Source organism: Thrips palmi, unplaced genomic scaffold, assembly GCF_012932325.1.
Source record: "Thrips palmi isolate BJ-2018 unplaced genomic scaffold, TpBJ-2018v1 HiC_scaffold_17, whole genome shotgun sequence".
In the NCBI taxonomy this organism is placed as follows: domain Eukaryota; kingdom Metazoa; phylum Arthropoda; class Insecta; order Thysanoptera; family Thripidae; genus Thrips; species Thrips palmi.
Window position 1 is genome coordinate 3,869,720 of NW_023144626.1, and position 26,319 is coordinate 3,896,038.

The 26,319-nt window shown below is 59.3% G+C and overlaps 1 protein-coding gene across 1 annotated transcript in view; it reads right to left on the reverse strand.

The window, feature by feature from the left end:
• LOC117643954 (mucin-5AC) overlaps positions 1-26,319 on the reverse strand; it is a 72,835-nt gene that overhangs the window by 8,400 nt on the left and 38,116 nt on the right. The window contains exons 2-3 of the mRNA XM_034383140.1: positions 8,859-9,153; positions 4,618-4,813 (exon numbers count right to left, since the gene is read on the reverse strand). Of these exons, the coding sequence (XP_034239031.1) occupies positions 4,618-4,813; positions 8,859-9,128 (466 nt within the window). The 5' untranslated portion in view covers positions 9,129-9,153. The remainder of the gene's footprint in view (positions 1-4,617; positions 4,814-8,858; positions 9,154-26,319) is intronic.

A 26,319-nucleotide genomic window follows, 5' to 3' on the forward strand; every position in this document is an offset into this window, starting at 1 on the left:
AGCGCCGCTTATTTTTAAACCTCCTTTGCCGCCGCGGCGCGACGCAGGGCGGCCAGGGCGACCCGGCCAGGGCAGCCCGGCCAGGATCGCGATGGCAGGCCGGATGCGGAGGCCGCCAGAGATCGCGCACCGCGGCCGCCGCGGCCCTCTCCGTCCTGCAGGCCTGCCTCCCGCACGAGCGCCACGCCCCGCCACGCCCCGGCCACGCCGGCGACATTCTCCCATGCAGATTCGGTCCAGTTGACAACAGCGTAGAATATCATGTACCTCAAAGCGATCCCATTTCATTTTATGGGCGTCAGCTTTCAATGCGGACACACGCGGCACGCGCGTGACCGGCCCGCACGGCGCGACACGACGCGCTGCGTCTCTCTCGCACACCCCCTGCGGCCCGCGAGTGCGAGAGAGACGGAGCGACGCGCTGGAGATGCACGTCTCCGTCGCGCCCCTCATGACCTCGGTAGCCATCAATAACGCTCTTGTTTTTGTCTAGCGACTCGGGTGGTTCCTGCAGACGACCCGTTACCCGCGCGTCACGAGGCAGCGAGCAGCCGCTGGAGTGCCGGCGGCACTGGCAGCCGGAAAATCGACGCCGCAGTGACATCCAGCAGCCGGCCCCGCACGGCCCCGCACGCCGCCGAGGCACAGGCCGGAGAGGAACCAACGGTGCGCACGCTCTTGGCAATTTCTCATGACGCCGCGGTCATTGACTTTGGGGGAAACACTTGCACATTTTTTATTCGCAGGGGCCGGCCCGCCGCGCGTGGCTGTTGCGCTGGACTGCCTATCGCCGAGTCCGCAGGCGCTCGCCGAGGCGGACCGACGCACTACTGTACTACCGTACCACCCAGCGAGCCGCGTCTCGTCACCGGGAAGAGCGCCTCTAGCCACATGTTGGTTTAAGAGGCGACTCCAATCAAAATTAAGCACCCTCGCCTATGCGGAACACTCAGGCAATTTCCAGGGTACACTCTACAAAAAAAAGAAAGAAACGCAATTTGGTTTGCCAGTTATTATTCTCTAGGTCATGAAGTCAAGTTTTACAAAGGTGGTAACCTTTTTCCCGTGGCAGAGGGAGGCGAGGTAAAAATTTAATAAATGCCATCGAAACCAAACTTGCCCGTTTTCGACACAGTGACCCCTCGGCGCGCGGAGCCGCGGCGTGACGCCGCTAGATGGCGTGCCGATCGGGCGGACCGCGCGGAACAAATCTAAAGCACCCGATAACAGTGGCGGCACACGCCTCCATGTCGCTGCTGTCGAGTGAGCCGTAAAAATAAATTTTAAAAAATACAGCGTCCGAAAGCCAGTCAGAGGCAGTATAAAAATAAAATGAAAAAAAATAAAATCCCGGAACAATAGGCCAGCAGCACCAAATTGCTACGAAAGCCCTGCCGCCACTGCCGAGGAAGAGCACAACGAGCTTCACGCTGTTGCACTATAAAGAGATGCGATTGATGGGTCATCACGCTGCACACTTTCATCTCCACCACCTTGCTTTCCCGCCGTGTGTGTGTGTGTGTGTGTGTGTGTGTGTGTGTGTGTGTGACGCACCGCGACGCCTCACGCAGGGGAGTTTACGGCGTCGCGACGTAGATAGGGAGGAAAGCAGAGCGACGCCATCGGGTGCGGGTCATCTCGGTGAGGCACAGCCGCGCAGCGACGGCAAAGAACAAAGCGGATGCAAACTTGTGTTTCTTTGTTGAAAATTTTTAAAACAAAATCACCTCTTTGCTAAGCCAGTTTGAAAGCCATCTAATTTAATTATTTTTTTGGATTTTGCCTTCTTATATGAAAAAGCCAACACAGGTGAAGTTGATGCCGTCAGGACGGGACATACTTGACGCAGGGCGCCGCGGCAGTCAGCCTGATCAGGGCGGGCTTGTGCTGCCCCCCCCCCCCTTTTTCCCTGAATAGCGCCGCGTCGCGCCCCGTCACTGGTGAAAGGTCCGCCTGTCATCCGGCGCCAACAATGGCCGCTAAATAAATATTCGTAAAGCCAATTAGCCGTTTTGTTGACTCAACCAAATCCCGCGCCAGAGAGACGCGGCTGCCTCTGCGACTCAGACCGTCCAAAAAAAGGAAAAGTTGAAACGGTGTCCAGGCGGTGTCGCGCCGATTTTGGGCTTCGGTCCGATCCAAGTAGAGGGCCCTTGCTAAAAAAAGGCAATTCAGCCTCCGCGTTGCCCCACGGCCAACATGACGCGTTCGTGACACGTCACGCCGGGAAAACGCAGGGGCGACGTCGAGATGCCATCGGCGCCTGAGATTGCATCACGTCCGCGTGTGTCTGTGTCCCCGCCTGCAGGCCAAGTCCTAGCGGCCGGTAAGCAGAATCAACAAAGGCAAACCAAAAGGTAACTTTTTGTCTTGTTTCATCGTAGCTAAATTTGCATGCCCGAGCTCCAAGTTTCGGGGTTCGTCCGGTTTGGAGTGCGAGGCCTCCGTTCTAACAGGCCCCGGCGTGCTTCGTAACAGAGGGACCGTTTCGGATCCCTTTCCTGGACGTCCGCACTCATCCTCGTCGTCCACGCGTGCGCACTCCGTGCTCGTCGTCGTCGGGGGGGCTCAAGCTTCGGACCCCAATGGCAAACGTGACGACGCCCCGACCCGCGAGGCACGCCACGGCACGGCACCCATCTCGCCAACGGCAAAGGAGCGTATGATTTACAGGGCCCCTTTCCTTTTCATTCTCGACGCACGAGTGTGTGTGTGTGTGTGTGTGTGTTGTGTGTGTGTGTTTGTGTGTGTGTGTGTGAGCGAGTGAGTGTGCGGGCGCGCGCGTTTGCGCTTTAGAGAGAAATGGAGTGCGGCGCGCGCCCAGCCGTCTTAAGAGGTGTGCGCAGCCATTTGGTCGTCAGTCAGTCGCTACACTGCACACACAGCGAGCCGCCCGTCCCCGTCACGTCACCGCAAAAACGCGCCCGGCATCATCGGAATGGCCGAGCGAGCGAGCGGCGCAACAGAAACAAAAATTATCGGCTTCACTTTCGTTTTCGTCCGCTACACTGGAACACAAAAGCGCAAAAGCGGGCAAGCCGACGCCCGCAGCCAACGAGTTCAGTTTCCCTTTCCTGCTGATGGACAAGGTGCCCGTTGGGTGCGCGGAGACCTCGCAGGCAGCAGCGCTCTGCGCTCGACCTTGCCAGATGGCCGGGCCGGGCAGGCCTGCACCTGCTGCAGTGCAGACGGACAGGCAGCCGGACAGACCGGCTGGCAGGCAGACACGGTCCGCGAGAAAGGCAGGCAAGGCAGACGCCGCGGTCTCGGACAATACTGTACTCCGCGGCGTCAAATGGGTTGTTAGAAAACGAACGTACCCTGGCAAAGTTCATTTTCCACAAAACCAAGAAATTTACTTCGTTTTTAAAATTTTAGAAATGTTGGGTACGATTTGAAACCGTTAAACCGGACATGTATAATTGTTACGATCATCATACGCCCGCAGTCACACTCATTGCTTGTTAATGTTTAATTTCGTCACGGGCCTGCGCTCAGCAGAGTGTAGCGGATGCGAGGGCGTGGGTGGGCAGCGCACGTTCGGCTAAGGCAAAGAAGCCATTTGTCGCATTGACACCGCGCGCCGAAACCGGCCAGGCAGTCGCGCCGGTCCGGCAGTGGCGGTAACACTTACGTCTGCCCTGTCCATATGACTGGTGGGTAAAAGTTAGCGGTACTTTCGCTGGCGGCAGAGCAGGCGGCGAGTGCCACCACCTCGTGTGTCCGTCTGCGTGTGTGGGTGTAGGGCATGGGAAGTGTTGTGTGTATACACTGTAGTGGAGTCTGCCGGCATGACAGGCTGGACAAGTTGACTGACTGCGAACACGCTGCCGGGCGCTGCACAGTGGATTTGGCCGAAGACCGGTGGAAGCGGCCAAAGCTTTGGATGCGTGTTGAGTTCCAGAGCCACTAAATGGGTTTTGAACCGAGCGAGCGTGTGAACCCACCAACGGATTCCTCGTTCGGAGAGCAATCCATTGGTGGGGTCACACGTTCAGTTCGAGACCCATTCAGTGACTCTGGAGCTCAAAACGTGTCTAGAATTTTGGCCGTCTCCACCGGCCTTCTGGCCCACTGCGCGCTGCCGTGCACACGGATAAAGCCCGAGAAAAAAGTAGCCTTGTTTCGTGAGAGGTGACACAGCCGGGCTCATTAAATGGGCTGCATTTGTTGCACACGAGGCTGCCCGGCGAATGGAATGGAATGGCCCAAGTGTGCTTCGCGGCTTCACGGCTCCATTATCTCCTGATCACTTTTTTCGATCCGTTTTGCCGCTCCGCGCGTTTCGCAAGCGGCCGTAATGCAATCTTAATTGCGGCGATTTAAAAAGGGCGGCTTTTGAAAGGGCCGCCGCGCCGGCCGGACAGTCGACATTCGTCGCCGGGTGCCGTATTGGTGTTTTCACCGGTTCGACGAACGACCGGGACGGCCGGAACGGGAGTCGGTCCCTTTCGTGTAAAGGTCGAGAAAGCCACCCAGGCACACACCGAGGACGCGGCGCACGCGGAGCGGCTCCGCGAGGAGGTAAACAAAGTGCTAGACGGTCAAGTCCATGGCGTGACAGCTACCTACAACGGAAATTCGGCCGAAGGTTGGCGCGTGTTGCAGTGTACTCACCGACGTCCGCGATGACGTAGTTGGGGGGCGGCTTGAGCACGCGGCGGCCCCAGGCGGCGCGCACCACGTCCAGCGCGCACGCCCCCGCGCGCACCAGCAGCACGCCGGGCGACACGTAGCCCTCGAAGCTCAGCTCCCTCATGGCCTCCAGCAGGGCGGCGCTCCAGAAGCAGCGCGCGTTGGCCTCCACGAACCCCTGCAACGAAAAAGTCAAGTTTCAATATATTCAAATCTGCGCGCTGGTAGAGGAGGCTCGGGCAATGCATGGCGTTGGCAGTGTACACGGGCGCTGTTGCTCCGATGAACATCTCAAGCTCTAATCCCCGCAGTATAAAGAGATTAGCTGCGAGGTGTTTGGCATCGTGTAAGAGGAGACTTTACTTTCTCCCCCTTCTGCACACCTCAGAGTGAGTGTGTGCGCGACAATGCACGCGCCTCCGAAGCAGGCGCTGTGTGCGCCTCCACTGTTTTCCTTCCGACGGGCGGGGCGGCAGTACTATACCAACATCGGTACGGAAGCCGCGCGGTAACCTGAACCAGCGAGCCCACCGACCAATATACTCCAACTTCCGTCCGTCGAGGGAGAGAGAGAGATACATCAGCGCCGTAATCACGCCGTCATCAACTCGTCGGACCCGATCGACCCTCCCTGCCGCGGAACGATTCCGAACTCGGAGGCGCCTCTCCGTCGCACTCGTGGCGCGTTGCGTGGCGGTGCGAGAGAGCGCGGCCAAAACGCGGCGCGGCAACCAGTGGCGGCAGGCCCGGGCCGGCCCCGCCCTCCACGCCGCGCTCATAGATCATGCCCTCGACCGGGACGTCCAGGAGTCCGCGCGTGTCGCCCGGGCCGCGTCGCACTTGCCTTTCGCCCACCGTCGCACACGAAGCTGGAAGTCCGGCTTCGGGGGATGCACTAAAAAGAGTGGCGCTGTAAACGTGTCGTCCAGGTCATCCAGCGGCAATCAAGGAGAAACTGCCGCGCTCAGCAGTCACATTGTAGCGCGCTTCCTTTCACTACACTCGACACTGCCAAGCGGGGATTAATTTGAAAGAAAAACCGAACCGCCACACTGGCCAGCGCAAGCCTCGTCCTTCGCGTAACAAACCGTCGCAAGTATCGCCTTACCTCCAGGAGCGGGTGGTTCACGCCGGGCCCACCTGCATGCCGGGGCGCTACACACACACACACACACACAACACACACACACACACACACACAGAGGCACACTCACAAGCACATACGCCGAACCTGTTCCAAAGAAAGGCGCGCCGTAAAGAGTGCACTTAATGTGTGGCCACTTTGATTCACTGCAGCGGGGGCCTCGCCGGGGCCTTGCCAGTGCAGCAGTCCGGGCCCAGGCTGGGCGGCCCTACTGGCGGCACCTCCTCCTCGCTGCCCGCAAACAAAACTGCAGGATCATAGATAGCATCTGGGCGGTCCCTTCTCGCAGCTTCGCAGTCAGTGTGTGTGTGTGTGTGTGTGTGTGTGTGTGTGTGTGTGTGTGTGCGCGCGCGACGGTCCGCCGAGAAAGCGGTTTAGATTCGCCTTATCGACAGCCATCCCTTCAGCCACGCACAAAACCAGTGCCGGCGTCGGCCTGGCCGCGCTATCGCTATTTTGAAGGTGTCCGACTGAGTCAGGCGTTTCATATACCAGCAGCACGGGTTTGCAGACAGAACAAATAACCAAAACGGTTTGTTTCAAGTGTTTTCTAAAATTAAAAAAAAAAAATTAAATTTTTTTATAATTTTTGATTCTAAATCTGTACTTACTTTACAGAAATAAATCGAGTAATCCGGCCTGGAACCGAACTCGAAGTGCGCAATCGATACTACTACTACTACTAGAGTTGACGCGGGGCGCGGCTGCCGCTGACCCATCGCAAGCGCCCCACCCTACACGAACAACGAATCAAGACATTAAGGAACAGTGTATAGCGGTGTGGTTTCTGCTTTGCATGCTCGGCCGTCGTGCGCCCCGCGCCGCCCCGCGCCGCCGCCCCGTCCGTCATGTATCGACGTCACCGCTGCAGCGCGGCCGCGTCTTCTGCTGCAACCTCACTCACCACAAGAGAGGCTGGCTGGCTTTCGGTCCACTCCGTCTCTTTCCAACTCTCCCCGTCACCTCGGTCTGCCTAACCACCACCGCCACGCAATGATCCTCATAAGGATTGACAGGGAGAAAGACTTTTCCCGGACAGTGTGCCAGACACACACACACATCGGAGAATGCACCTGCAGAGGCGCCCTTCTCTCATTGTATTCGGCCGCGAGTCAGCGCTGGCGGCGCGGAGTGACTGACTTGATTTGACGTAACCCTGACATGTGTCACGACACCGCCTCCGGCCCGGCCCCGGCTCGGCTCGGTTCGACTCGGCACAACGAGTCCGGCGCAGGGCCCGGCTGGCTGGGCTCGGCTCGTCACCGGCCGGGCGAGGCGAGGCGACACTGGAGACCTCTCGCGGTGCCACCACGGTGCCACGGCGGCAGTATCGAATGACTGCAGCGGCAGCGAGAGTGGCAGGCCTTCGTCTAGCTTTCGGGGGAAAGGAGAGGCGAGGCAGACCGCCGATTCCCCAATGCACAATCGTCATGAGGCTCAAAACGCGTCTAGAGTTTTGGCCGGCGGCGCCGTTCTCCTGGCCCACTGTGTAACGTTAATCCCGCTGGACGTCTGCCCCCGTCCGCGCGGTGCGGGGTCGCGTCGCCCCGCCGTCGCCCCGTCGTGCTCTCGCTGATGCCGGCGTAAAGATCCAATGCGAGATAGCAGCCGCCCTCGATACACGGGTCGCCTCTATTTATTATTGTTTTGAAATAACGTACGACTGTTACCACACTGCAAGGGCCGCGAGGGCCGCAACCTGCATCCCGTTCCACACACGCGGCCGGCTCATTCCCAACAGTTGTCTCTCTCGCACTCGCGGGGCTGTTGGGGCGAGCCAACGGGTGCGAGAGAGACAGGCGGCGCACTGCCCTCGGTGAGCCGACCCTGCCCTGCACAACAAACGTTTCATGTCGAACGGAAAGTTGGCCCCGCTCGTAAAGTCAAGGCGGTGGCCCGGCCCGCCCCCCGCCCCGTGTCGCCGCCTCGCAGGGCCGGGCCAGGCCGGGCCGCGTCGGGTCAGGGGTCGCCAGACAACAACAGAACACCTCGCAGAACAGCGCGACGCCTATCGCTTGCGGTCAACATTGGGGGGCGCGCGCCGCGCCGCGCCAGGCGTCGGGCTGATTACATTTGGATCGTGACCGCCGTGACCGCGCCGCGGCCGAGGGCTGCCGGGGGCTGCCGGGCAACGTAACCGACGCAAGTCCCGGCCGGCAGCTCGTTTGACAATGTACCGCTCCCTCTCGCACCGCCGCGGCCCGCGCCACGAGCGCGAGGGAGACGGCGCCGCGGAATCGGACTGGGGCGTGAGGAGCGCCGCCATCGCGGATAAATATCTGCACCTTGTCACGCCGCGTCGTCGTGCCGCCGTGGCCGCCGTGCGCCGCCGTGCGCAGTGACTGCGCAGTGACCCCGCCGCCGCCGCTCCATTTTCCCTTTCGGCTTCCTTATGCGCGGCCGCGTCTCTCTCGCACGCATGCGGCACATGCGGCGCCCCGCAGCGGGCGAGAGAGACAGAGCCGAGGCGCACAGCTCTGGGAATCAGTCGGCAGGACTGCTGTCTCCGGCGTCAGCAACGGCCAGTGAGAGCGGTTCCCCATGGGGCGGCGGTGGCGGGGCGGGGCTGGTAGCACACTGGCTGTTCGACTAGCTGTCAGCTTACTCTGCACGCACACTGCCACTAATACAGTGCACACACACACACGCTGGCGCGCGCGCGCACGTTCCCGACAACATGCCAAATTGGCTGATTGGCCATTCAAGCCTGTCACTTAAACGACTGGACTAAACTTTATATGCACTCGTCCCGCACCGCGCCCAGCGAGTGTCCGTGCGTGTGTATAGAAGGCTGGTGTGTGTGTGTGTGTGCGTGCGTGTGGTGTGTGTGTGCAGGTGGACAAGGCTTCCTCATTGCTCACCGACCATCGCGTTCGTTTGCTGCGGAAGGGGACTTAGCGCCTGCGAACCTCTGGGTAGGCAACACTGCCGAGCACGCGTGCCCCCGCGCTGCCTACCATCCGTTACCATTACCATTACGGGCTGGACCACACAGTGATCGACCAGCCAGGCTGTTTCAGGCTGGTACAGGCTGTTCGAGGCTGGTACAGCCAGGATGGTGATCGACCTCGACACTCACCTGGAAGAGCAGGTAGCCGTTGTCGTACATCCAGAAGTCGTTGTCCACGGCGCCGCAGGGCTCCGAGGCGCCGGGCACGGAGCCGGTGCGGCGCAGGGTGACCGCCAGCGAGTGGCGGAGCAGCACGTACCGCGGGCACGCCGACGACACCGTGCTCTGCGACCCCACGTGGGACCCCGAGTGGGAGCCCACGTGGGAGCCGACGTACGAGCCGGCATGGGAGCCCTTTCTGCTGCGGCCCGGGCTGCGGCCGCTCGCGGGCCCGCTCATGATGGGCCGTCCACCATGGACACGCCTGCGGAGCAACACGAGGAACACACTGGTTAGAATCACTGGCTTTTGCAAGCGGCCAATTTCAGGGCTTCCAGAAACGGCGCGGTGGTGGCCGCGCTAGATGAGTGCGGCACCGTATGTGTGCGCCGGCCTGAGTGAGTGCGTGTCTCGGCGGTACACTGCGAAGACGTGACTGTGAAACCCGCGATGCTTGTTGAGCCGTGCCGCGTGCCACCACCTGGAATTTCGTTCCAGCTCCAGATAGGGCCTCCAGCCTCCACGCGGCGCCCGGGAGCACGCCGGGAGCTGGCCGGGCGTCACGGTGGACCCGTCCATGGACGCAAAGGAGCCGCCGAGCCGGCCGCTCGAGATGAAAAATCGCGGGCGACGCATCTGTCCACGTCGTACCCGGCAGTCTCTCGCACTCACGGCGCGTCCCGGGGCAGTGCGAGAGAGACGCGCGCCGTCCGGAGCCAGCCGGGGCGCGAGGATGGCGGCGTGGCCACGGCGGTGCTGGAATTGATGGTTCTATCCGAGGCGCTGAGGTGATCGAGCGCTTGTCCGAAGCCAGCTCGTGGGAAGCGCGGCCCAGCGGCCCTGCAGCCTTTTGCCTTGACCCTCGACTCGAGGGCCTGGGGCAGCCTCGGGCTCCAGGAGGGCCTCCTCCTCCAGCCTGGAGGCTCCAGGCGGCCGTCCAGGCGGCCGAGCGCGGCCGAGGCGGCAGCTGTTTGCGCTGACGACCCAAACAAGCCCTACTTTTCCCCGTCCGGGGAAGCGCGTCACCTCAGAAGTGCTCCAGGTGGGGATACACTGCACAAACGGAAAGAGGGTCACCGCCGTTTCCCCGTTTTCAGGAAGAGAGAACCCACTAGTGCTGCCTCTTTTTTATTTTTTTACGGCCGCTTTTTGCACTTTGGCCTGGTGACAGAATCATTGGACCCGTCTCCAATTTCACCACTTGCTGCGAGATCAAACCAGCCTCCAGGCTCGGACTGGCCCCCAAAAGGCCCCAGCGGATAAGACCGCAAAAGGCCCCCGATCATCATCATGTTTTTACCCTTCATGACCAACTTTGTGAGGCTACCGCTCCCAAACTAGTTGCGGTCAATAGCCTTCCCGATACAGGGCATGAAAGAGAAGGGTCTTAAGAATACTGGGGCGTCGAGGGAAGCCTTTTACGGCAACTAGATTGGACACAGTGGCCACCCAAAGTCAGCAAAATCAGCAAATTTCCGAGATTTGACAACTTTTTGACCAACTTGGTCGGAAAATCGTTGCGGTCAAAGCCAAAATCGTTGTGGTCAACGTCTTCCCGATACAGGGCATGAAAGAGTAGGGCCTTAAGAATACTAGGACGTCAAGGGAAGCCTTTTACAGCGACTCGATTGGACACAGTGGCCGCCCAAAGTCAGCAAAATCAGCAAATTCCCGAAATTCGACTATTTTTTAGCCAACTTGGTCGGAAAATCGTTGCGGTCAAAGCCAAAATCGTTGTGGTCAACGTCTTCCCGATGCAGGGCATGAAAGAGTAGGGCCTTAAGAATACTAGGACGTCGAGGGAAGCCTTTTACAGCGACTCGATTGGACACAGTGGCCGCCCAAAGTCAGCAAAATCAGCAAATTCCCGAAATTCGACTATTTTTTTAGCCAACTTGGTTGGAAAATCGTTGCGGTCAAAGCCAAAATCGTTGTGGTCAACGTCGTCCCGATACAGGGCATGAAAGAGTAGGGTCTTAAGAATACAAGGACGTCGAGGGAAGCCTTTTACAGCGACTAGATTGGACACAGTGGCCGCCCAAAGTCAGCAAAATCATCAAACTCCCGAAATTCGACTATTTTTTAGCCAACTTGGTCGGAAAATCGTTGCGGTCAAAGCCAAAATCCTTGTGGTCAACGTCGTCCCGATACAGGGCATGAAAGAGTAGGGTCTTAAGAATACTATGGCTTCGAGGTAGGCCGTTGGCCGCAACTAGATCGGACGCAGTGGCCGCCCAAAATCAGCGAAAACGGCTACTTTTGGAGATTCAGTCACTCTTTGACCAACTTTGTGACGTTTCTGGTCCCAAACCCGAGGGCCCCGGCAGATTATTCTGCCTGTCTGCCCTGGCCAGCCCGAGCCTGCCAGCCTCCTCATTAAACCTTCCCCTCATTTAAATTCGCCCCGACGACAGAGTGGCTCTATCCCGCGCGCGCATTTAGGACACGTCCCGAGATAGGCATCGTACTTTATGGACGGCCCCGAAGACAGAGTGCCCGGCGCGCTCAACAAGTGCACCACCGAGGCGCAAAGGTCGGCACTGCGTACTTTTGCAGCGGCCAGGTCGCGGCCAGCGGCCAAGCGTCTCGCCGGGCCTCCTCCATCACGACGGGGCAACGCCACGCGTGCGCAGTCAGTGACAGCCACGCCGGACCACCAGGGCCGGCCAGGCCGCGGGGAGCGTCCATTAACTCAGTAGGCAAAAAAAAACTTACACTGAAAATTTAAAAAAAAGATTAACAAGAGAATTGCATTGAAAAAATCTAACTACCAAAAATTTGCAAAAAAAACTAACTACAAATAATCTGCAAAAAAAAACCAACTAACTACAAAAATTTGTGAAAAAACCTAACTAGCACAAAATTAAAAAAGAATACTTACTACAAAAAATTGCAAAAAAAAATACAAATAAAGTCTAAAAAATCTACGAAAGAACCAGAAAAACCCCGAATAGGATTACTTATACTTGTGACGGTGTACAGGTGTCGCCGGCTGCAGGGTCATCAAACGGGGGGGCGAAACGGAATCCATTAGGGCGAGGAACACGACTAAACGTCCGACAAAAGACGAGCGCGCGAAAACGGGCCGCCCCGCCGCCGCGTGGAAATAATTAAAGCGGAGGGGGCAGCGGCCGCTATCGGCAGCAGACTGATTCAGTGGGCCGTTTTCGTCACCCCGTCTCTCTCGCACTCATGGGGCGCGCCGTATGGGTGCGACAGGGACAGAGCGACGACAACGTCTCTCTGGAAATCAGTCCGCAGCGAGACAGAGACCTGAACCGCCGAGGCGGCGGCGTGAAATGAAGCGAGTGCGAATGTGCCAAAGCCATGCATGAGACGGGCCGGGTCTTTACGAGGCGCTGCGCGCGGTGCGGCTGGATCCGCTCGCCAACCTACATGCATACAGATGCCGCCGCCCCGCTGCCGCTGTGCTTAATGGAGGGGAATTCGTTACTGGGAAACCGAATATGTCCCTCCGAGCAAGCCAAGTGTCGCCGTGATCAACGCGACGCTCACGCGCTGGACAAGGAAAACGCACGTCTCTCGCGGGACAAGGCGCGCCGCGGCGGACACACGACTTTAATTTTTTCTCGCCATCGATGATCTGAACCGATTGGGTATCGAACCCGTGACCTTACGGAGCGCACGCTGGTACCGACTACCAACCTACCTACCTACCGCCCCCCGCTGAAACTGTGTCCGGATCGCCTCGCCCACTTCCTATGGTAATGAGATCGGATCGAATCGGGCCGGCACAGCTCACATCGCCCCGGTGATGTACCGCACTGCTATCTGCGCGGCCAGCCCAAGCTAACGGCGTGACGTCACCGCGACCCGAACCTTCAGGGCGGGTCTCACACTAACACACTCACTCACACGGACGCTAAAAGAAGGCGCCATTCATAACGCTTGATGGTTGGTCAGAAACCTGACCTCCACCGCGTCCTCCGGGCGAGCGAGGCGTGTTGTCCTGCCGCAGGGCACACTGTTTGTTCGCACCAGGCAGCAGCAAGGCGCAGCAGGGCCGGGAAAATGAAGGAACACCGCCTTCTCGCGTCCAGCAGAGGGACTTCACTACACTATTATTGATCGCAGCTAATAACCGAGCGGGAAAAAAGCCATTTCGCGGGCCGGCGTGTCGAGGCCGGCCTCCAAATAAGCGGCCGGTCCGTCGCGGCGCCGCTCTCAACGAGATCAGATAAGTCGCGGGTTCAAATCCCGGCCGGGCCGGACCGTCCGATTTTCCTAAGCAGATAGCAGTGTTTGTTTGGCCTCTCTTTCGCACAAGATCACTAGTCCTTGTTCTGATAGCGAGCCCCCGCCGTGGCACCGTACCGCCCGGCACCACCGCTCGTCGTGCTGACGGACAACATCGTGAGAATGGACGCCGCCGGGCCGCCGCCCCGAGCCCGCGTTAAAAAAAATTGACCCGTTAAACCACCTAGATTTAGATTTATAAAAGGCCACCCTAGGAAAATTAAAACAGCGAGCGCGAGGAAAATGGGTGGAGGAGAAAGCGCACGAATAACGACACACACACAGTTCCACACACGCACGCACACGGCGCGCGGTGGGTGCTGCGTCGCTGCGTCCCGGCCGAGTAGCTGAAAGGTGAAATAATTGGCCCAACTTATCAAACGTATCGAACGATAGTCGAGAGCGGTCCGCGAGGCTCGGCCGCCGCGCTGCGCAGACACAGCCAGCAGCCCGGCGGCGGCGCCCGCGGCAGCGTAAGTGCTCTGCAAGTGCATTGTCGCGATGTGTTCCCACGCCGAGACCACACCACCGTACAATACTTTCCCAGTGGCGCAGCGAGGCGCGGTGGTCACTCCAGCAGCCGGTCGGCCGGTCAGCCAGGTCGGGTCGGGCGGTCGGCCTGGCTGGGCCCAGTCGGCCGACGCCAGCTGGATTCTTCTTTTCTCCTTTCATTTTAATTGACCATCAAGCAGTGGCGCGGCGTAACCAGGCCGATAATGAGTGTCGTTCGTCGCCATTTCAGCCTCCAGGCGCCCGGGGACACACACGTCGCCGTTACGCGCCGCGAGGCAGCATGGCCTGCAGCGGAGGGGCAACAAGGGAACCTCAGTCTGAGACGTAACAGCAGGACCTCAAGGGGTTTCAGCCGGAAATTTTAGTAAGGGGTTGTATTCATTTTTTGAAAATTAATTCGTGGTAAGTTTGTACAGTGCAAAAATGGCTGAATTGACAGTTTGACTGAATCTTACTCGAGATTTCAAGGAGAACTTTTTGATTCAAATCGTTAACAAAAAGAAAATTTAACATTTCTTTTGAGAATGTAATATTTGCATACTACATCCCACTTAATTTTTTTTGAAATGTCTGTTGAATAATAGAACCATTAAAGACGGTACACCGTTTTTCGGAGCGAGATTATACGGCCCTTTGTTGGCGTGTGTTCATGCTGCTCACATGACGACCCGCGACCCCCCAGGGAGCCGGGCGAGCCAGGCGGAGTCAGGCGAGCGCGCGCCGCGGCCACAGCGAAATCCCTTGCCCTGGCGGCCGAGGGCCGGGTCCGCGCGTCCGCGGGGCTCCACCGCAGACAAATAGAGGCTCAGAACCGGATTGATACCCTCCCAAACACTCCCACGGGACGCGGGGCACACAGTGGGCCAGAAGTCTAGACGCGTTGGATGCTCGCAAGTCGCTAAACAGGAGTCGAACAGAGTTTGTGACCCCAGCAGTGGATTCCTCGTTCGGAGAGCAATCCATTGGTGGGGTCACACGGTCGGTTCGAGCTCCATGCAGCGACTCTGGAGCTCAAAGCGCGTCTAGAATTTTGACCGCCTCCACCGGTCTTCTGGCCCACTGCACGGCCTGGCGGCTGTCCAGACAGGCGACGCGGGTCCAGGGGAGGCCATGCACCGTGCGTGTGGCGAACAAGGCCCGTTCAGCCACGCTGCATTGGGGCAAAAGCGGGCTGGCACGCCGCGCACTTTGCCACGCCGGGGCGTGAGCCAGATCCTGGCGCGCGTGCCAGAGAATGCAGCGCGCGTTGCAGCTCGGAGCGCCCGGCGCGTAGGCAATCGCCGGGCAAGAGCGCTCGTGCGCGCGACGGGACGGCCTACGCTGCAGGCGTTCGCCTCATTCCCAGGGAAGTTTTCGTCGCTCTCTCTCGCACCTATACGGGACGCCCCACGAGTGCGAGAGAGACAGAGAGAGGCAGGTTTCTGCTCTCCGGCAAGTACGGCATCGCGACCTGCCCCACGCGTCGATTCTCGACAATGAAGGAACCCGCTAGCCGACGGGCGCAACTAGTGTGTACACCACCTGGTCTGGGCTCGTCGCACACCTGTTTAAAAATAATAAAAAAGGCAACCTAGCGAGAAGATACGAGGCGATACACGATATGCATCAACATCACAGCGCACCATTCGCACGCACTGCGCAGGCACACTGTCGGGATGCGTTATCCGAGCGGGATTTTCGAGCGCGGAAACGATAATTATTGCGAAACGATGCGAGCCATTATTGTGATGGAAAAAAAGGCGCAGGCCTGCGAGGCGGCGCAGCAGAACAATGCGAGCAAGTTGCCGACCTAGCACAGCGGAAACAAGGCGAAGAAAAAATTGCCAACTCAGCAGCTATCAATTGGCGTGGCCGTACCATTGACCCTGACGGGGAGAAAAGGATGGCTCGAAGACGTGCGAGCATTGCAGATGAGAGAGAGACAGAGATGGCGAGATCTCATCGGGCCGGCGACGGCGACTGGTGGGGGGAACAAGCCAATCAGGGAGCATTCAAAGGGCAGTGGCTGGCTCGGCGCGCAGCGGCGCAGCGAGGAGGTGGCCGACCAGGAGTGTCGTCAAAGTTCACCCGCGCGGCGGCGACTCTGCTTTCCCGCGGGCACCGCGCCGAGACACGCGTGCGTGGCTTCGACGGAACAAAATCACTCGGGGCCAAGCCCGCGCGGCCCGCCAGGCCCAAGAGTCGTGACCGTGTAAATCTTACGGCCACGGCATTAATACCTGCTGCACTCGCCGAGCGATAAGGCCCGGCGAAGTCTGTTCAACTTGGGCGCGCTGCTAGTGTGTGTGTGTCTGTGTGAGTGCGTGTGAGCGAGGCAGAGGGCCCCGTCCAGATTAAATCCAAATTAGCCGATTCTCATACGAGGCTCCCCGTCTTGCGCCAGCCCCTTACGCACACAGACACACACACGGACACGCGCCTACTGTTTAATGCACGCTAACGGGAGAGGCATGCGCGAAAATTACATCACGCGTATAAACATGTTAACGGCCGCCGTCTCGGACCGATCGGTCGGGCGGCCCGCTATGGCTGTCTCGCTCGCACTCGCGCGGGGGCGCCGCGGGATCAGTCCAGTGTAGGCCCAAGGCAGGCGTGGCGAGCCCAGCCGAGCGGAAAACGCTTCCGAAAGGACTCGGAGGGGGCGGGGGATGGGGCGGTCCTCCGACGCCGCCCTCCGCGACCGGGGAATTAAAACCCCAGCCAGGCGGGCAGCCAGGCAGCCAGCCAGCCCGCAGAGCAGCGCGGCATCCTATAGTGAAATTGCCGAGGCGCCACGTCCGTCGCAAATTGCTTATCTGGAGTCATCTCCGTTTCCATTAGACTCGCCTTGGCGCCGGCCCGTCCCTCTCGCACCCCTGCGGGCCGCCCCGCGAGTGCGAGAGAGACAGAGAGCGGCGCCGCCGCAGCCTCGGCGACACCGCGCTAATGTCGGTTCAAAGTTCAGCACGCTGCGACGCCACGGCGTTGCCATAGCGACGCCCCGCATTCGTTTGCCGACCTTCTTCTTTCTCCTTCTTCTTCCTCCCGCTGCGGTGTCCGTCCCTCGAAGAGAGTGACGGAGCTCAGAACGCGTCTAGAGTTTTGGCCTTTTCACCGGTCTTCTGGCCCACTGTGGGGCGGCCTACTCCAGGACTGCGTCAGGAACTACGTCACGGGCTGCGGCAAGGACCAAGTCAAGGGAGACCCAGTGCCTCCGCGCTGACCGCTGCAGGGGTCACGCAGGCGGCGTTGCCGCGTCGACGGAAACCCGAGTCGCAGCCACTCCGAGTCCGGGTAGCAGTGTAGTGCACTTGGCGCGCGGCTTGTCTGTATGGCGAGCCGTATGGAGCGGTCCACCCGGGCGGGGCGGGGAGGGAAAGGGGTACACGGCGAGAACCACTGTGCGCCACGCCCAGCAGCGTGTCCGGCCCGCGTGCGTTCTAAACGAGCTCGCATCAATTCTGTCACCTCCTCGCTCGCACCCATCACCGTCACACGCACACACACAGTGTTAATGCGCGCGTCCATGCCGCTTGAAAGGCATCCCCTGTGCCTCCTTGAGAGTCCCGGCGCGGCCTGGGCGGCGCCATATTCAAGCACGTCCGCTTCCTGGCAGTGCCTGGCAGCCACTCACACACACGGGCCGTGGGTCACGTACTCGCGTGGCGGGGGTTCATGCCGCGAATTTCAAACCGCGCTTTTATTTTGGCCAGACTCGCTGCCCTACAAGGACTGCAGTGGCGGCGGGGGCGGGATGCGGCGAGATGCACCGGCCTGGGATGGGATAGGTCGGGGGTTCCCGGAGGAACACCGCTAGACGTCCAGGATGGCACCGCTACCGACGTCGTCGCCCCGCCGCCAAACCAGCAGACACGGCAAGAAAGGTCGCCCAAACACGCACCACGTGCAGCCAAGCGCCCATTCCGGACTCTTCGCAGAAGTCGCACCAAGGGCAGGCTGACGCCAGCCATGCGCCAGCACAAGTAAGCACTTCCCGCCGTCCAGCCGACGACAAGGTTCATTCTGGGGAGCCACCGCGCCACCGTTCAAGTCGTGCTCGAGTAGGCAAGTTGAAGCGGCACGCGTCTGCGACGAGTCGAACGCACCGGTTTGCAGCCGAGAACGGTACCACTCGGCTGCCGCGCCAAATGTCTGGCCGGACGGTCCGGCAGGCGACACTGCTGATGAGGCCTTGCCTTGCCGGAAGCACGCCGCGCCTGGGCGGAGTACACCGCCACTCAAATCCCCTTCCCTGCCTTGCGCCAGCGAGAATAAAACTAGTGTCCGTCGAGCAGCGTGTAAAATGACAAAGTTGTTGCAGCAAATGACTCGCGCTGCCCACGCGCTGGGGCCGGGGCACCACAACGAGGCACACCCCGCGGTGACGCGACGTGTCACGCGGGGCGTGCTCGGCTATGACTCCAGGCACGTTTCATGCTTGACTGTCTTGAAAAATCACTCGAATCTGGCGCACGAGGGTACCAATGGACTGCCCTTCGAGCGACGAATCCTTCCGTACTCCAAGTGCTTGAATCGAGTCCTATTTGAGGATGTGGCGTTGAAAAGCATCGCGAGTCGTGGTGTGCTGGCCCACTGCGCCACGACACACGCTTGCCTCACTGCGCTACAATGGCGGTTAACGCCGCTCCCGATCCACTCGAGATGCCCATTCCCGTTTTTACGGCCGCGAGAAGCAGGGGGTCTCGCCGGCCGGCAGATTTATCATTTCACACAATAATGCTATTGTCTTCTTTTTTCCTCCATTTTCCTGTCGTAGCTGCTCGCGGCGGTCATCATCGTCCTCATCATGGCCGCCACTTTCCGCCGCAGCGCCGGGAAAACCGATCATCTCCGGCGACTTGACCTTCTCCAATGATACACTTGTCGCAGATTGCCAGTTGTTGGCTGTTCGCTTCGACGACGGTGAGTCTTTTAATCACAACACGCGGCATCGTGGAAGCAGCGTCCCTTCGCTTTTACCGAAAATCGATTTGCGATTTCCTTCCATCATCGTCAATCGGCCCCGGCACGCCAGGCCTTTCACCCGGACCGGACCGCGCCTGTTCCTTATTGGATTGCGAGTGACGCAACCCGCCGTTAATACGCCCGTTGAGCTGCCGTAAAGCCCACATCATTAATGGCTAAACAAACTCGACGCGCATCTTTACAATTGCGATGCGTGCGGCGGGCTGTGCTGCTGCTGCTTGGGCCCGGAAGCGCCAGCCCGAAACGCACTCTCAGCGGTCGTCAATGGGCAGTTGTATCCTCTGCAATGAGCCGTTGTATATTCTTCAATAATGGGCAGTCGTATCTTCTGCAATAATGGACAGTTGTGTTTTACCTGCAAAGAAGTTAACTCTTCTCCTTCAACTTCATTCAATGCCGATTTATTCCTTTGGCAAACTTCCGCTGGCCAAACGTTAAAACGGAAGGGCAACAAAGAGGAAGCTCGCCACCGGAAACGGGGCCCAAACTAGAAAAGAAATGGAGCACTAATTGCCTGCATCTTCCCGGCGGACGAGTCACGACCGCTTCATCAAGCAAGAATGAGCCGCATGCTGCCCCGGCCCGGCCGCCGCGGCCGCCTTGGGCTGCCTTTGCACCCAGCAACCTGGAAGCCGCCGAGCCGCGAACCCGCGGCTCCGACTTACGCACTGGCCACGTTTATTACCCCTGTGGGAGCGACCCCAGGCTAATTACAACTCATTCTGAGTGGCGGGGGCGTGGCGGGGCGTGGCGCTGTTGTTTCCGTGAAGGCTCAATCACACAGCCACCCCGCTTTCTTCAACCCCCACAAGGGCGTGGCGGCGACAGTCCGGATGCGTGTCTCACCGCGCTGTCGCGCTGTCGCGTGCCGACCGGACCGACCAGGCCTTGGAGGTGTCGCCGTACCGCACTATCCGCGCACCTTTTGGCCGAGCGCCAGAACGCTTGTCCACTTACGCAAGGCTTGTCACTGTCCCACCGAGTCGGGCCGCCCGCTGATGCCATCGGCAGCGCCGTACCCGGTGCATACTGCGACCGCTTTGGCACCTGCGCCTGGAAAAGAACAAGACCAGGGGGCAGACGCCCGCGGAGCCGCACTCACTGCCAGCGAGTACCGGATCTGCGAGCGGCGCTCGTGCCAGCCCGAAGCAGGCCAGCAATCTCACCGCATCTCTCGTAAACCGGCAGAATTCCGCGCGCGCGTCAAGCGGCGATTTATTGACATTTCGGACTTTTCACCAGTTTCAGCAGGGTCTTTTTTACGAGGCTGAAAACGGGGCTGAAAATGGCCTCGCCGTGGCGAAAGGCGGCAAGAAGCGCGCACTGCAGGGCACTGCAGGGCACAAGGAAGGCGAGGGCCGTGGCGTCAGTCAGCCACGCGGCGCCGCGGCCGGGCATATATCATCGGGACGTCATGTCACTGGAGGCGGAACCATGGCGGCACCGCGCTCAGTCGTGCGGCCCTGTGGCGCAGGCCCTGTGGCACAGGCACCACGGGCCGCCGTCGGCCCACCGAATCGCAGCGACACGGTGCACGTTTTGTGCTTCACAATCCTCCAGCCGACTCCGACCCCACACATGATGGTACCAGTGGATTGCCCTTTTAATCTACCCTCCGTGCGCTCGGTTTGAGCTCGAAGTGCCCAGAGTTTCCACGTCTTTGGCTGACGTGCGTGCGTCTTTCCCGCCAGACCTTTCCCAGTCCATCAGCCGGCCCAACTAAACTGCTTTGCAACTCCCGTCCGATACGCACTGCCCGTCCCGCACCACACTTTCGATTATCCGCTGGACGGGCCTGGATTTACAGTGTGGCTGCTTCCGTCGGCAGCGCCGCTCCGTCTGGCTGTTTGACCCCGGCGAGCCCCGCCCCGCGGCCAGGCAGCCTGCCTCCGGACCACACGGGGTGAGGCCGGTGGCCGTGCCGGCCGGAGACCGCGCCGGATAGACGGGAGAGACGGATAGACGAGGCGGGGAGGGGGATAGAATCTCCGCCTGTCATTGCGTCGGTCCGACTACTGCGGGCTGACAGTCGCCCCTGTACCCGGCGCTGCAGAAGGTCATCTATCTCTCGCGGGTCGGACTCATGACTAAGGTAGTACAACGGCTGCTTCCATAGCGACCGTAATCTACCGGCAGTCGGCGATAGAGTGGCCCATCCCATTTGAATATCAACCATCTCACAGCCGGGCCGCAAAAAAAAACCTTACTCTCGCCGCACACGCGGAGAACGCGCGCGTCGCCGGCGGGGTCGAGGTCGACGAGAGCGCCGCGTCGCACTCCACCTACGCGCCGCCGCGCCCCTACAAAGGGAATGCAGCGACAGAAGTGGAAAGCGATGCGGGTCCGGCACTGCACGTGAGGCTGCACTCTCAAATCCAAGGCTTTCAATCTTAAATTGGTCAAAATGATGACAGAAAAAGCATAAGTAAACAAGTTATTATTCTAAAAAAAAAATTGTTTTTTGGCCAAACAATGATTTGAAATCGTCCGACAAAACGTATGTTTTGCTGTTTGGAGTACGGTGGCTGGCGGCCGCTGTGACGTCGAATAGAGCAATAGGACGTCAGTAGAAATCCGCGAGACGTTTTCGCGCGCACGCCCGAACTCCCCCCTCTCTCGGGGTTGTAAAGAGCAGCAAGTCCGGTGTCGCGTTTTTTTTTTCTCTCTCCGGCCGTTCTTCATTTTCCCCCCTTTCGGCCCGAAATGGAGGTGGCAAGTGTGCGGCGCGTGAGAGCGGCCCCCGCGGCCCCACTCTCGCTTTTTGTCAACCAATAGGAGCGCGCTAATCGCGGCGTTCAAGTAGACCAAAGTCGTTCGTTGCCACTCGGGTGCAAACTCGGCTACACTGTCCCCAAAGTCCGAGGCACGGACTTGGCAATAATCTCGAGGCGGGCAAGGAGCCGGCGGCGTAGCGAGCCCGCGGCGCGTCTTGCATCTCCGCCGAGGGAAGCATACATCACGAGGTCCGCGGCGACGCCGCGCTGCCGGCAGCTGCTGCTTCTGTGGAGGTAACTCTGCGCCCCGCCCGGCCCCGCCCCGCACGAAAGCGCGTGCATACAATGCAGTGCGTTACTAACCTGCCCTAACAATGGGTCGCTAGAGCACGTACGGCCCGGTGGAAAAAATTAAATTAAAAGGCCAAAAACCAAATAGGATTTTAGACTCCGAAGTGCACGACGGCGGCCTCGACCACCACGTCACCAGCGACACGCCGGCTGGGCGGCGCCGCAGTGTGCACCTGGCCGAACAGGCAGGGCAGTTCCGCTTCCACACGACAGTCGTCGTCATACTGTTCAACGAGCTTTGATTGATCGTCGAGCTCCTCCACTCGCACCGCGTCGCGCGGACCGGTGCGACCGGGGCCGCCGAGCGCGGCGCACTTTTAGCGCCGCGAGTGCAGGACAGTTAAGACAGGCCGAAACGTGCGAGAAAGTGTCGACCCGAAACGCAGTCAAGGCCGTGTGCAACTCAGTCAAATGATCAATGAAATTTGTAAAAAATGGGACTTTTTTTTAAGTACTTACGGTTCTCTGGTTTCATCGTTTCATAACAAAATCATCTTGACACAAAAATAGTTCGACGCCCTTTGGTCGTCTTCCCGATTGCGTCCACATGGCTGCATGGCGCCGCCGCATCGCGCCGCAAACGAACCGCGAATCCAGAGTGACATGATGAATCACCCAGCGACTCCACTGGCCGCCACTGCTCCCCTGTTCGCCCTCCGGACACGAAAACGAGTCAGACGATGCACAACTACTTTGCCCACTTCCTCGGCTGGCCGCTCGTCAATGAGGTATAAAAAACGATAAACTTGTATAATTTATTTTCCCGGCTGGAGCGACGACTGCATCTTTATCCGAGTCGTGCCCATTGTTTTATTTTATTTAAAACCCCGCGGTTTTTTTTTTGCTAATTGTGTTTCTTTTTCTGCTGCCACAAGGCAATGCCCCTCTGCGAGAGTAGCGCGGCCTGCGGGCGCGAGGCCGCTCCCATTCGAGAGGCAAGGTGGTGGAGGAGGGGGTCATGGAGGTTAGGACAGAGCGGGGCAATGTCAGGCCGACACGTCTCAGGGACAGCCTGCTCTGTATAAGGACTGGGTGTCATCGCACGACGCGCACTGCGCAGTCACGCACGTGCAAACACACACACACATACACAGTACTTCCTAAAGCGATTGCCGTAACTTTTGCCCGACAGTGCGGTAAGGCGATGCGGTAAAGGACGTGTTTTAAAGACAACAAACAACAACATGCCACGACTTGCCGCCCCGATACTGTTGTTGTTGGCGACTGGCCCGATGAAGAACCGGCCTCGTCACTTTTCGCTGCAGAATTAACTCGTTTCGCAAGTGCATCCCTGATGATATGCATTTTGATTGATTTCCCTCACTTCCTCACTGGCCGAACGTGCCCGCGCCACACACGGCTACAGCCTCGAGAAAGTGGTTAGTGCAGTTTTCGGCTCAAAAGGACGCGCGGCCTCAACGAGACCCGCAGAAGGACGCAGAGGGTTTGCAACCGAATCAATAGGTGCGTTCGCAGCTGTGGCCTCTGAGACTGTTCGTCCGGCCCACTGTGCGACCCGGCCGTCTTTCCAGGCCCCGTCCTGCACCGAGCGGGCCGAGCGGCGAGCGCAGACCGGGTCACTGCGACAAAAACAGTCGGAGTGGATGGCAGCGCGGCCGTCGCGTGGCTGTGACTCCGTGGCGTCGTCTGCTGGGTCGTTACTGGAGGTGGAAGCGCGTCCGACGAGCCTCTTGTTAGGACGGCCCTCGCCGTAAAGTCCGCGGGCCTGCTCGGGCCACGCGCCGCGGGGGTGGCGCATGCGCCGCTGACACCGTTCCGCCGACCCTCTAAACAGCGGCCGGCCTCACACCTGCAGTCTCGTTCCGAACACAGTCGCTCTCCGTCGCACCCGAGGGGAAGTCCCATCGCCGTGCGAAGGAGACAGAGCACCGATCGCCGTGTTCGGCCCTGCACGGTCATTGGCGCCCGCGGCCGAGCAGCGCCTAACGGCGTCGACGCGGGAACGAACGAGGCCGAATTTCCGACGCCACCATAAGGAGCGGCAAGCAGCTCTTTTTCTGGAATAACGACCCATTGCTTTCACCTTTCACCACATATTCCAGTGCGCCAGCGAGTATACATGGAATGCACTCCAGCAGTGGTCATCTTGTTCTTGACGCGACGCGCTTTGTGTAGTAAACAGCGAGAACACACACACACACACACACACACATCAATTAATTGGTTCGCGCGGCCGTACATCGCAGGCACTCGTGGTTTTCACGCCAAGAAAAGGCATCCCCCGCGAGCCCTTCCTAATAAGGGCTCCGTTCGCACGCGGCCCTTCGCAAGGCTATCTCACGCGGATTAGAAAGCCCTGCGGGTCCCTTTGTGATATCGCCGGGACATTCGCAGTCGTTTTATTAACGCGATTACTTACCAGCGGGTTAACCGTTGTTCTCTCTCTCTCGCGCCCCACGGTACGCACTGCACGAGTGCGACGGAAACAAGCGACTGCATCCGTCCGTGCGTTGTGCGCAATTTCTCATCCCCATCCATTGATTAGGGCGGCCCCCACCCCCGCTTCCAGCCGCTTCCAGCGCCGGGCCCGGCTTTCTCCATATTCAATACGCGCTTATAAATACCATTGAGCCTCCAAACGCGGGGCGACAGTTACTGCCCCATACGCAGCGCTGCGGTTACGCGAGCGGCGGCGCGGGCGGCAGTCGCCTGGGGCCTCTGGTCCACGCATCCCGAGTCCGATTTAAGGAACGTACTCGTGAGCGGAGGGCTGAGTTCCTGCTTTCCTCGCTCTTAAGGGAAGGCCCGCCGCCACCGCGGTGCGCGCATCCACGCCACGCCCTGCATGCCCTCCCGGCCGACACGGACTCGTTAGACTCTTCCGGTGGCGCTGCCCGCGCTGGCCGCCAGCTGCCCGCCGTCCCGGTGGTCCGCTCGCCGGGCCCTGCAGTCCGAACCGCGCCCCGTCTCCCTCGCACCCCGAACGGGGCGCCCCGCGAGTGCGAGCGAGACGGCGCGACGCCGTGCCGCTGCACGTGCACGGTGCCAACGGCGTGCCAACGCATTGACCGGCAATTACGGGCCACTGATTGTGGACGTGTTCGTCGACATCCCGCGTAGATTCAAATTGTTCCGCGCCAACCCTCCCGTGCACACACAAACACACACACAGGCACACACACGCGCAGACTTTCTGCGATTACGGCGCAGCGATCTCACCATTATGACCCCTGGGCCAGAGGCAGTCCAGTCTCCCGGCAGCGTCCTTGCTGCCTGGACCTCCGCAACAACAATAAAGGAAGGGCGCCCAGGGCCTCCAGGTCCGAGCGCAGCAGCCCTGTAGGCGCGCGCGCGCACACACACACAAACACACACAGGTTCCCTTCTACGGGATCTCTCATCTACGTCCGGGCACGCGTGAGCACGTGTGTGTGTGTGTGTGTGTGTGTGTGGCGCGCACCCAGGAAGTTTCGCCCAACCTGCTTAACAGTTTCGATCAAAATATCCCGAAGACCGCAGGCAAAGCCAGGCCGAGCCGGCCGAGCCAGGCCGGTGCAGTGCCGCATTGTCCGCTCATTTCCCCTTCTCTATAAAACGCGCGTTGCTGCATGGGAGGCGCCAATCAGATTATCGGTTTGTTATTGTTTTGCAACGAGTTGTGCCGCCACGCCACCGCAGCCGCTCGGGGGAAACCTGGCATCACACTGTAACTGGAGCATCAACGTCACATCGAGCACGTGGATTAGAACTTTATGGTTTTCGGTCATCTAGCAGAAGCACAGTAAAAAAAAATAGAATAAAAATTACGCTTGAAAATGCGGACTCAAGTCACCTTTGGAATTCTGAGCAAAACTTAAAACAGAAACTGATTTTTTTTATTACTCAATCTTAGCAAAATATAACTTTAAAATCCAAAAAAAGTTCTTCAAATTCTTAAAAAAAAAACAACCTTTTTTTCCCTGTGAGAACAATACAGAGTGTGCAGGCCAAGTCCACTCCCAAGGGGCATGCCCACGTTACAGGCATATGCTTGTTATGCACACTGCGGTTACATCCTCGGGAGCGACACGACTCGGATTGAAGAGGGCTCCGTCTCGTCTCCGTCGTGGCGGCGGAGCGAGTGAAGCTAGCCCAGCGCGGGGGTGGCTGCCTGCACGGCCTGCACGGCCTGGCTGCCTCGCTACCGGTATTCCATGCCATTCAATCAGGAAAGCACCCATGACGCAATGCACGTCATAGGGCCGCGGCAATCAGCTCGGCTATAGTCTGGAAGGAGGATACGGCTTGTTGAATGGACCCCTCGCTGGCTGCCTGCTTCAGTCGCTTGCCTCTCTCGCACCCGTGAGGGAAGCCCCACCAGCGCGAGGGGGACAGAGTGGCGGAGGCGCTCGTTCGGACCCAGCCTCCAGGCTGCATCCAGTTTGTCCAGCCCAACCCGATCACTATTGTCCGCACGCGGAAGCGCGCGCGCGTATGACAGTGGAGACTTATTGCGACAGTGTTGGGTTAATCTGGACACAACAGAGGTCTATTTGTAAAGATTCTCCCCGGCAGATCCACGGGCAGAGAAAAAAAGTAAATTTTGAAGATTTTAATTAGGGAGACTTTGACGCGCGAGCGAGGCCAGAGTACTCAGTTTTTCCTCGAGGACTCTAATTTGTAGCATAGGA